Consider the following 10,623-nt stretch of genomic DNA (forward strand, 5'->3'; position numbering starts at 1 on the left):
TTTGAGGGGTCCCCGTCAGACACCCCGAGCCCTTCTCACCTTTCCCCACCCCCCCACCCCTTTTTACCCCGGGGTCCCCTCCGCGCCCCCCCGGGCCCTCCGGCCCCGCAGGCAGCACCGAGCCCCCTTTAAGCCCCTCAGCAATGGGGCGACCCCCACGGACACGGCGCTGCTGCGCCCGACAGCGCCGGCAAAGCGCCTGATCCAAGGGTGAGGCCTGAGCCCACGGTTCCTTCCTCCCCCCCCCCCCTTCCCCCCACAGCCTCCACCGGGAGGGGCCCACGGCGGCGCCGGGACCCCCAAGTCCCTTCGCCCTATGGGGCAGAGCCGCTTTTGCCCCCCTTGTCTCCCTCCGCTGCCTCGTTGGGTCCCTGCACACACGCACACACACACCGGCCCCCCCCCCGGCCGTGACACAGCACTTGGGGCCCTGCCCGCCGCCCCCGCGCGAACACCCAAACATGGCGCTTTTCGCCCCAAAACCACCGCCTCCCGCGCACTCACCTGAGCCGTGGGGCCGCGCCCCCCCCCGGCCCCTCTTCATATCCCCCCCCAAAAAAAAACCCCGTTTTGGGGTAAAAAAAGCAGCTTTAAAAGCCCCAAAACCCCCCATCCTGGGGCAAGAAAAAGGAGCCGCGCGCGACGTCACCCGCGCCCCGATTGGCTCCCCGCCGTCACGTGGCGCCCCCGCGGCTCCCACGGCCCCATTCATCCCCACCACCACCACCCCCCCCCCCCCCATTCACCCCCGCGGGGGCCCTGGCGGCTCCGCAGGGTCCTAACGCCGGCCCTGCGGGAGGTGATGGGGGGGACACGCACACAGAGAGCGACAGCGCTGGTACCCGGGGGGGGGCACCCATGGGGGTCCCAAGCAGTGGGGGCACCCATGGGGGGGGTGCTGCATGGGAAGGGGGGGTCAGGTATGATGGGAGCACCCATAAAAGGGGGGGTGGGGGAGGTGGAAGGGGGTTGCAGCAGCGCCCTGCAGCCACTCGGGGCGTGCGGCTCCAATGCACGCTGCTATGGGGGTGCAGTGAGTGCAGTGCACGCTACTATAGGGGCGCAGTGGGTGCTGCTAAGGGGTGCCAAGGGATGCAGTGGTGCTGCTATGGGGTGCGAGGAGGTGCGCGGGGTGCAGTGGTGCTCTATGGGGTACAAGGGGAGGCAGTGATGCTGCTGTGGGCTACAGGGGATGCAATGATGCTGCTGTGGAGTACAGGGGATGCAGTAATGCTGCTTTGGGGTATAAGGGGATGCAGTGCTGCTGCTGTGGGGTACAAGGGGATGCAGTGCACTCTGATAAGGGGATGCAGAGCAGGCTGCTATGGGGTACAAGGGAATGTAGTGGGTGCAGTGCACGCTACTATAGGGGCGCCGTGGGTGCTGCTAAGGGATGCAGTGGTACTGCTATGGGGTGCAAAGAGGTGCAGTGGTGCTGCTATGGGGTACAAAGCGATGCAGCGGTGCTGTTATGGGGGTGCAGTGCACGCTGATAAGGGGGTGCAGTTCACGCTGCAATGGGGTACCCGGGGGTGCAGTGGGTGCAGCGCACGCTGCTATAGGGGTGCAGTGGGTGCAGCGGGGCGTCGCAGCAAGCGCTTTGCCCCCCATAGCATCAACGCTCAGTGTGGGGCTGCGGGGCCATAGGGCAGGGGTGCCCCCTAATTAACAGCGCTTGTTAATTAAGTCCCCGCTGTCCTCAGCGCTGTCACAGCACCCGAGCGGCCCCGCGGGCTCTTCTGCCCGGTGACAAGTGACGCAAGCGCAGCGCCGGCCTCCTATTGGTGAAGGGGCCTGCACCCGGTAGCACCCAGGGGTCCCATCGCGATGGGTGCTGAGGCCCTGCTGGTGGCAGCGGGGTGCCTCTGGGTGGCCCTGGGGGCTGCGGGCACCGATGGTGAGAGGTCCGGGGGGGGGGGGGGATTAATGCAAGGGGGTCCCCCCCCTTGTCCCCATCCCTGTCCCCTTCTTGTCCCTTCTCCCCATAGAGCCCCAGGTCCTGTCCGAGGTCCTCTTCTGCCAACCGGATGAGCCCTCGCTGGGGCTGGCGGTGACCCTGGGCACGGACCAGCTCTTCTGGTTCAACTTCTCGGGCTCGTCCTGGATGCGGCACGTGCCGGAGCTGCCGCCGGAGCCGCCGGAGCTGGAGGCGCCGGAGCTGGTCCGGAAGGATGCGGAGTTCTGCCAGAGCCTGCTCGTCCTCCTCACCAACATCAGCAGCGGGAAACTGGCTCAGGCCAGGGGTACGGGGGGCGTCGTGGTGGTCATCGCGGTCGTTATGGTTAGGATAGATCATTGTGGTCATGGTGGGCACCGTGGTCGTGGTGGTCATCGTGGTCGTTATGGTTAGGATAGGTCATCATGGTGATCATTATGGTCGTTATGGTTAGGATAGGTCATCATGGTGATCATTATGGTCGTTATGGTTAGGATAGGTTATTGTGGTCATCATGGTCATTGTGGTCATGGTGATCGTCGTGATTGTTATGGTTATAGGTTATCGTGGTCATGGTGATCATCGTGGTCATTATGGTTGTGATAGGTCATTGTGGTCCTGGTGGGCCTGTGGTCGTGGTGATCGTTGTGGTCATTATGGTTGTGATAGGTCATTGTGGTCATGGTGGGCACCGTGGTCGTGGTTGCCATCGTGGTCGTTATAGTTGTGATAGGTTATCATGGTCGTTATGGTTGTGATAGGTCATCATGGTGATCATTGTGGTCGTTATGGTTGTGATAGGTTATCGTGCTCGTTATGGTTGTGGTAGGTCATCATGGTGATCATCGTGGTCGTTATGGTTAGGATAGGTTATCGTGGTCATTGTGGTCATGGTGATAATCACGGTCATTATGGTTGTGATAGGCTATTGTGGTCATGGTGGGCACCGTGGTCGTGGTGGTCATCGTGGTCGTTATGGTTGTGATAGGTCATCGTTGTCATGGTGGCGATCATGGTTGGCATGGTCATGGTGACCGTAGTGATCGCTGTGGTCATCATGCTCGTGGTCATTGTGGTTATGGTGGGTCAACGGGGTCATTGTGGTCATGGTGGTCATCATGGTCATGGTGGTCATCATGGTTGTCATGGTCATGTTCACTGAGGTCATCATGGCCATGAGGGTCACTATGGCCATTGTGGTTATGGTGGGTCAACGTGGTCATCACGGCCATGGTGGTCATGGTGCGGCCCTCGAGGGGACACTGATTTCGCCCCCGTTGCTTTTGGGGGCCGATTTTGGGCTGTAAAAGGGCCAATTCGGGACATTTCACGGGGACGGTTTGGAGACGCGGGACGCGGTTGCCTTGAGGCACCCCCCAAAGCTCCCCCCCCCCCCCCAAGCGCCCCCTTTTGTCCCCATCCCATCCCAGGGATCCCGGTGGCCAAACTCTTCCCATTGCGACCCACGGCTTTGGGCGAGCCCAACACCTTGGTGTGCCTGGTGGAGAACATCTCCCCCCCCGCCGTGGACATCACCTGGAGGGCGGACGACGTCCCCGTCACCCGCGGCGTCACCCACAGCGGCTACACCGCGACCAACGGCGTCACCTTCACCCGCTTCTCCTACCTCCGGGTGACCCCCGGCGCCGGGACCACCTACAGCTGCGTCGTCACCAGCCCCGGCCTCAACAGCACCACCGTGGCCTATTGGGGTGAGCGCGGTGACAACAATGAGGAGGGAGACACCCCTTGGGGACACCCTCGGTTGTTCCTATCTCGTTGTTGTTGTTGTCCCCCCGTTGTAGTGGCGCAGGAGACGGGTGACACCGAGACGTTGTGGCCGGCGCTGTGCGGCGCTGCCGTGGCCTTGGGCACTGTCTTGGCTCTCATGGGCATCGCCATGGCGGTGGCGGCGTGGCGGGGCAGGACGGGACGGTGACGGATGTCACCCCTGCGCCTTTGATGCAACCCCATCGGTGGTGGTGGTGGTGGTGGTGGTGGTGGCACCGGTTGTCTCCATTCAGCATTAAACCTCTTTTGTCTATGGCTATGTTATCCTCTGTGATGGTGGCTTCTCCGATGGCTGGTATGGGGTTGAGCTACACAAACATCCCCCCCCTTCCAAAACGAGGTTCCTCAGTACCGTGCCTCAGTTTCTCCACTGTGGGATGCGGCCACGGTGGTGGCTTCTCCAATGGCTGATATAAGGATTCAACCCCCACGGAGTCACCCCCGGTGTCCCAGTGGCGCAGGAATACGGCACCCACCTGGTTTAGGGGTGGTCCAGGTTCATCTGTTGGTGTCTGATGGGTCCTATCCTGCTCCTTGTCCTCGTTCTGCTCTCGGTCCTGGTCCTGGTTCTGATGTGGGTCCTGGTCCCCAGCCTGGATCCAGTCCTTTTCCTGGTCCCAGTTCTGGTCCTGGTCCTGGTTCTGATGTGGGTCCTGGTCCCAGTTCTGGATTCGGTCCTTGTCTTGGTCTTGGTCCTGGTCCTGGTCCTGGTCCTGATGTGGGTCCTGGTCCCACTTCTGGATCTGGTCCTTGGTCCTGGATCTGCTCCTGGTCCAGATCCTGGTCCTGGTCCTGGTCCCAGTCCCGATCCCATTCCCCATCCCGCTCCCTCCTTGCCCCCCCCATGTCCATCACCCCCCAATAGAGACCCTGACTAACGCGATGTCCCGACGGTGGCTGCCGCCAGCATCTTCTGTCCTGGCAACTGATGACGCGCATCCAACGCGAGCTCTCATTGGCTGCCTCACGGATGGGTCACTCGCCTTGCCCAGTGACCCACGGATGTGGGGCAGGAGGATCCCGGCAGGACCCAGAGATGCTGCTGCTGCTGCTGGGGCTGCTGCTGGGGGTCCCGGGGGCAGGTGGGGGCCGGAAGAGGGGGATTTGGGGGTGATCAGGGCGGGGGGTTCAGACCTATGAGACATTGGGGGCGGTTTGGGGGGGCCCAGCCCTATGGGACAGTGGGGGCGGTTGGGGGGGGCTTAGCCCTGGGGGTTCCCAAGTGATGATTTCAGGGGGCTTCAGGGGTTTGGATTGATGGGGAGATGGGAATAGATGGAGGGATGGGAACGAGGAGGGATGGGGATGGATGGAGGTGCACTGGGATGCATGGAGGTGCATTGGGATGCATGGATGGAGGTGCATTGGGATGGATGGATGGAGGTGCACTGGGATGCATGGATGGAGGTGCATTGGGATGGATGGATGGAGGTGCCCTGGGATGCATGGATGGAGGTGCATTGGGATGGATGGATGGAGGTGCACTGGGATGCATGGAGGTGCATTGGGATGCATGGATGGAGGTGCATTGGGATGGATGGATGGAGGTGCATTGGGATGGATGGATGGAGGTGCACTGGGATGCATGGAGGTGCACTGGGATGCATGGAGGTGCACTGGGATACATGCACAGAGGTGGGGGGCTGCAGGCAGCACTCACCCCCCCAGAGCTGCCCCCATGTCCCCTCCACAGCCACCTTCGTGGTGCAGCTCTGGGGCTCCTGCGCTCTGGCTCCCAACGGCTCCGTCCCCGGCTTCACGCTGGGCTTCAATGGGGCCCCCCTGGTGTGCTATGAGCCTGGGGCGCCCGGGCGAGCCGTGCCCTGCGCCCCTGTGGAGCTGGGGGGCATCGCCGAGGCCCTGGCCCAGGCGCTGAGCATGAACCCGGCCTGGAGGCAGAGGATGAGGGAGAGGGAACGCGCCTGCACCCACCTGCGGCCCCACAGCATCGGCGGCCTGGGCAGTGGTGGGTGCAGGGGAAAGGGGGCGGTCAATGGGAACATCGAATGGGGATGGTCAATGGGGGTGGTCAATGGGGATGGTCAATGGAGACATTGAATGGGGATGGTCAATGGGGGTGGTCAATGGGAACATCGAATGGGGATGGTCAATGGGGGTGGTCAATGGGGACATTGAATGGGGATGGTCAATGGGGGTGGTCAATGAGGGCTGTCAATGGCGGTGGTCAATGAGGGTGGTCAATGGGGACAGTCATTGGGGTGGTCAATGGGTTGGTCAATGGGGACGATCAATGGGGGTAGTGAATGGGGACACTCAATAGGTCCTGTCAATGGGGATGGTCATTGGGGGTGGTCAATGGGGATGATCAATGGGGATGGTCAACGGGGCTGGTCTATGGGGCCAGTCAATGGGGTTGGTCAATGAGGCCAGTCAATGTCCTCCCTTCCCCACAGCCCCCCCCCAGGCCCGCATCACCTCCTCGTCCTCCAGGGACCCCTCTGTCCCCATGCTCCTCACGTGCCACGTGTGGGGCTTCTACCCCCCGTCCGTCACCGTCCTGTGGCTGCACAACGGGGACCTGGTGACCCCCGGTGACGAACCCCCCCCCGTTGTCCCCAATGGGGACCTCACCTACCAGACCCAGCTCAGCCTCATGGCGGCCCCGGCCCATGGGGACACCTTCACCTGCTCCGTGCAGCACCCGGCCCTGGACCAACCCCTCTTTGTGGATTGGGGTGAGTCGGGGGGGGGGACACCCCCTTATCCTTGTCACCCCAATGGGGGGGGGGGGGTGTGACATCAGCTCACGGTGCTGTTGTCCCCCCCTCGTCTCCAGGTCATGGGTTGCCCCCCACGCTGGTGGTGAAGGTGGTGGCGGCCACCGTGGTGATGCTCTTGGGGATCGGGGTCTTCGCCTTCGGGCTCCATCGCTACTGGGCACCGGCCCCGGGTGAGACCATGGGGACGGGGACAGTGCTTTGGGGGTGACACGGACCCTCCTCACCCCACATTCACCCCCTTTGCAGGTTACACCCCCCTCGAAGGTGACACCCACCCCATAGGTAAGGCCACGTCGTGTGTGTGTGTGTGTCCCCACATTGTCCCCATGGACCCCCCCGGTTCTGCTGCCCCCCATGTTTGTGTCCCCAATGCAGGCAGCATCTGAGGACACCCCCCCTTCTCCTCGCAGTGGTGACATCCGGATGGTCCCCTCCCGGCGGTACCATTCACCCCCGGGGGGGGGACACCCCCCCATGCACGGTGCTGGTGGCAATAAAGATGCTCCATGGCCTTGTGGTGGTGCTGGAAATGGGGCTCGGCACCGAGATGTGGGGCAGGGGGGGGCACGGGCCCTGCTCTGCGCTATGGGGTGGGCTGGGAGGGTCCCCTATGTCCCCCTATGGTGTCGTGTACGTCCCCCCCCCGTCTCCATTTGACTTCTCACCTCCCATTGATCTGCCTGGCACCCGATGACGTCAGCCGCGATTCGAGGTCTCATTGGTGGCCGCGGGGCGGCTCCGCCAATCACGGGACGCAGAGGGGTCGCAGCAGGGTTTGGGGTCTCCCTCGTTGCTCACCCGCCCCCCCGAACGGCACCGTCCCCGCTTTGTGCCCCACTTTGTGCCCCATTTGTGCCCCTCTCTGCCCCCAATGGCCTCCTCCTGTGCCCCACAGGCCCCATTTGGGCACTTACCCTCAACAAACATGGCGGATGAGGCTTCACAACCTCCCTCTGCGCATGCTCCAAGCCCTGTGGAAAGGGGGCACTTTTGCGGCGTTGCGCATGCGCAACAGGAAGTGAGCCCTTGGATAAGAGGCCGGGAAACCCCGTCTGGGGCCTTTCCGTAGGCCCGAGCCGCCGCCGGTGCTGCCATGTGAGGGGATATGGGGCGTCTATGGGGCTCTATGGGGCTGAGGAGGGGAAATGGGTCTCTATGGGGCGTCTGTGGGGCTGAGGAGGGGAAATGGGGGAGCTCAGGGGTGTCTATGGGGTGGCTGTGGGGCTGAGGGGGGGAAATGGGGGGCTATGGGGTGGCTATGGGGCTGAGGAGGGGAAATGGGGGAGCTCAGGGTGTCTATGGGGTTTCTGTGGGGCTGATGGGGGGAAATGGGCTATGGGGTGGCTGTGGGGCTGAGGAGGGGAAATGGGGGAGCTCAGGGGTGTCTATGGGGTTTCTATGAGGCTGAGGGGGGAAATGGGGGGCTATGGGGTGGCTATGGGGCTGAGGAGGGGAAATGGGGGAGCTCAGAGTGTCTATGGGGTTTCTATGGGGCTGATGGGGGGAAATGGGGGGCTATGGGGTGGCTGTGGGGCTGAGGAGGGGAAATGGGTGCTTATGGGGTGTCTGGGGCTGAGATGGGGAAATGGGGCTCTATGGGGTGTCTGTGGGGCTGAGACGAAATGGGGGGCTATGGGGTGTCTGGGGGGGCTGAGGGGAAATGGGGGGCTGTGGGGTGTCTATGGGGCTGAGGAGGGGCTATGGGTGTCTGGGGATCTAAGCTGGGACTTGAAGGGCTCATCCCTGTCCTAGTGGGACCCATTCCCTCTCCTGTTTGATCCCACCTCCGTGCCCCTCATTGATGGGATTTGCTCCCCACCTCCCTCCCCCCCCATATTTGGGATCTGGGGCTGCCCCCCCCTCACCCCCCCCCCCATTTTTCCATGGATATTCCCAGCATGTCCGACTGGGAAACCGCCCCAGCCGTGACCGAGACCCCGGACATCAAACTCTTTGGGAAGTGGAGCACGGATGACGTCCAGATCAACGACATCTCCTTACAGGTACCGCTATTGGGGTATGTGGGGCGGGGTGTGGGGGGACACAACCCTTCCCATGGCATTCCCACCGTTGGGAATCCCTTTGGGATTCACCCCACCCCCGTGACCGTTACCCCTATAGGATTACATCGCCGTCAAGGAGAAGTACGCCAAGTACCTGCCCCACAGCGCCGGGCGCTACGCGGCCAAGCGCTTCCGCAAGGCCCAGTGCCCCATTGTGGAGCGCCTCACCAATTCCATGATGATGCACGGCCGGAATAACGGGAAGAAGCTCATGACCGTGCGCATCGTCAAGCACGCCTTCGAGATCATCCACCTCCTCACCGGGGAGGTGGGAGCGGGGCCTCCGTGGGGCGCGCGCGGCACCCCCTTTTTCAGCCCCTGTGATGCTCATCCCGATGCTCCTCCTTTATCCCGTTCCAGAACCCCCTGCAGGTCCTGGTCAACGCCATCATCAATTCCGGCCCTCGGGAAGACTCCACTCGCATCGGCCGCGCCGGCACCGTGCGGCGCCAGGCTGTGGACGTGTCCCCCCTTCGCCGCGTCAATCAGGTACCAACCCCCCCCTGTATCCCATTTTCCATCCCTAATTTAGGCCATTTGACTCCCCCCCGGCTCCCTGCATCCCAACATCCCATTTTCCATCCCTAATTCCCATTTTCCCTTAGCCCATTTGGCTGCCTGCATCCCAACATCCCCTTTCCCATCCCTAATTCCCATCCTGAGCCCATTTGGCTCCCCCTCAGTGCATCCCAATATCCCCTTTCGATCCCTAATTCCCATTTTCCTTTAGGCCATTTGGCTCTCTGCACCCCTGCATCCCAGCATCCCTATTTCCATCCCTAGTTCCCATCCTTAGCCCATTTGGCTCCCTGCATCCCAGCATCCTTTCCCATCCCTAATTCACATTTTTCTTTAGCCTATTTCCCTCCCTGCATCCCAACATCCCCTTTTCCATCCCTAATTCCCACCTTTCCCTTCAGCCCATTTCCCTCCCTGCATCCCAACATCCCCTTTCCCATCCCTAATTCCCACTTTTCCCTTAGCCCATTTCCCTCCCTGCATCCCAACACCCCCTTTCCCATCCCTAATTCCCACTTTTCCCTTAGCCCATTTCCCTCCCTGCATCCCAACATCCCCTTTCCCATCCCTAATTCCCACTTTTCCCTTAGCCCATTTCCCTCCCTGCATCCCAACATCCCCTTTCCCATCCCTAATTCCCACCTTTTCCCTTCAGGCCATTTGGCTCCTGTGCACCGGAGCCCGGGAAGCCGCTTTCCGCAACATCAAGACCATTGCGGAATGCTTGGCGGACGAGCTCATCAACGCTGCCAAGGTGAGGATGAGGATGGGATGCAGGGATCACCTTTGTGCCATTCCCGTTGGGAACGGGGACCCACGGATCCTCCCCCACATCCGACCTTGATCCCTTTGTTCCAGGGCTCTTCCAACTCCTACGCCATCAAGAAGAAGGATGAGCTGGAGCGCGTGGCCAAATCCAACCGTTAGGAGCCTCCCGTGGCTCTTCCCTCCCAATAAATGGCCTTTGCCTTTGGATGTCCTTGGGAAAGAGCAGGGAAAACCTGGATCGAGGGATGGGAGAACGGGAATGGGCTTTAGATTGGGAGGTGGAGATGGGATAAGGGCAGGGGATTCCTCCCTCTGCTGGGATGGGGTGAATGGGGAAGGGTTGGGGTGCTCCAGTGGCAACGGGCCCCGTGGCGTTGGGCTCTTTCATCCCAAACCAAGCTGGGATTCCATGGAATTGCCCCCAAAATGACACAAATCAGCCCAGTTGGACCCAAAAAGGACGTGAATGCCCTGGTCAGGGGGTTTGGTGGGGTGTTTTGGGGGTATTTCAGTGTATTTTGGGGGTTTTGTGGGATTTTGGGGGTGTTCTGTGTTTTTTAGGGGAGGTATTTCAGTGTATTTTTGGGGTAGTTTGGGGTTTTGTGGGATTTGGGGGGTATTTCAGTGGATTTTGGAGGTATTTTGAGGGTTTGTGGGATTTGGGGGGTATTTCAGTGGATTTTTGAGGTGTTTTGGGGTGGTTTTGTGATATTTGCGGGGTATTTGAGGTTTTTGGTATTTTGGGGGTATTCCATATTTTGGGGTGGTTTTGTGGTATTTTGGGGGTATTTTCGGGATATTTCAC

At 61.2% G+C, this 10,623-nt stretch overlaps 3 protein-coding genes across 3 annotated transcripts; all 3 read left to right on the plus strand.

Annotated features, from left to right (window-relative positions):
* The first annotated feature begins 1,819 nt into the window (after positions 1–1,819).
* LOC130598181 (class II histocompatibility antigen, M alpha chain) lies at positions 1,820–3,875 on the plus strand. The gene is made up of 4 exons (XM_057407382.1): positions 1,820–1,897; positions 1,989–2,243; positions 3,367–3,648; positions 3,742–3,875. Exons 1-4 carry the CDS (start codon positions 1,828–1,830, stop codon positions 3,873–3,875), a joined length of 741 nt encoding a protein of 246 aa, XP_057263365.1. The 5' UTR covers positions 1,820–1,827.
* An 883-nt stretch (positions 3,876–4,758) lies between these two features.
* LOC130598182 (HLA class II histocompatibility antigen, DM beta chain) lies at positions 4,759–7,490 on the plus strand. Its single transcript, XM_057407383.1, has 5 exons — positions 4,759–4,809; positions 5,421–5,693; positions 6,142–6,423; positions 6,525–6,638; positions 7,438–7,490. The coding sequence occupies exons 1-5, from the start codon at positions 4,764–4,766 to the stop codon at positions 7,488–7,490; spliced, it is 768 nt and encodes a 255-aa protein (XP_057263366.1). The 5' UTR covers positions 4,759–4,763.
* Positions 7,463–10,025, plus strand: RPS5 (ribosomal protein S5). Its single transcript, XM_057407384.1, has 6 exons — positions 7,463–7,563; positions 8,366–8,471; positions 8,590–8,799; positions 8,892–9,020; positions 9,706–9,804; positions 9,909–10,025. The coding sequence occupies exons 2-6, from the start codon at positions 8,367–8,369 to the stop codon at positions 9,975–9,977; spliced, it is 612 nt and encodes a 203-aa protein (XP_057263367.1). The 5' UTR covers positions 7,463–7,563; position 8,366; the 3' UTR covers positions 9,978–10,025.
* Positions 10,026–10,623: the final 598 nt, after the last annotated feature.

The sequence above is a fragment of the Pezoporus wallicus genome, unplaced genomic scaffold, assembly GCF_028554395.1.
Source record: "Pezoporus wallicus isolate ANWC-B61680 ecotype Strahan unplaced genomic scaffold, APGP_CSIRO_Pwel_v1 contig_14439, whole genome shotgun sequence".
Classification (NCBI taxonomy): domain Eukaryota; kingdom Metazoa; phylum Chordata; class Aves; order Psittaciformes; family Psittacidae; genus Pezoporus; species Pezoporus wallicus.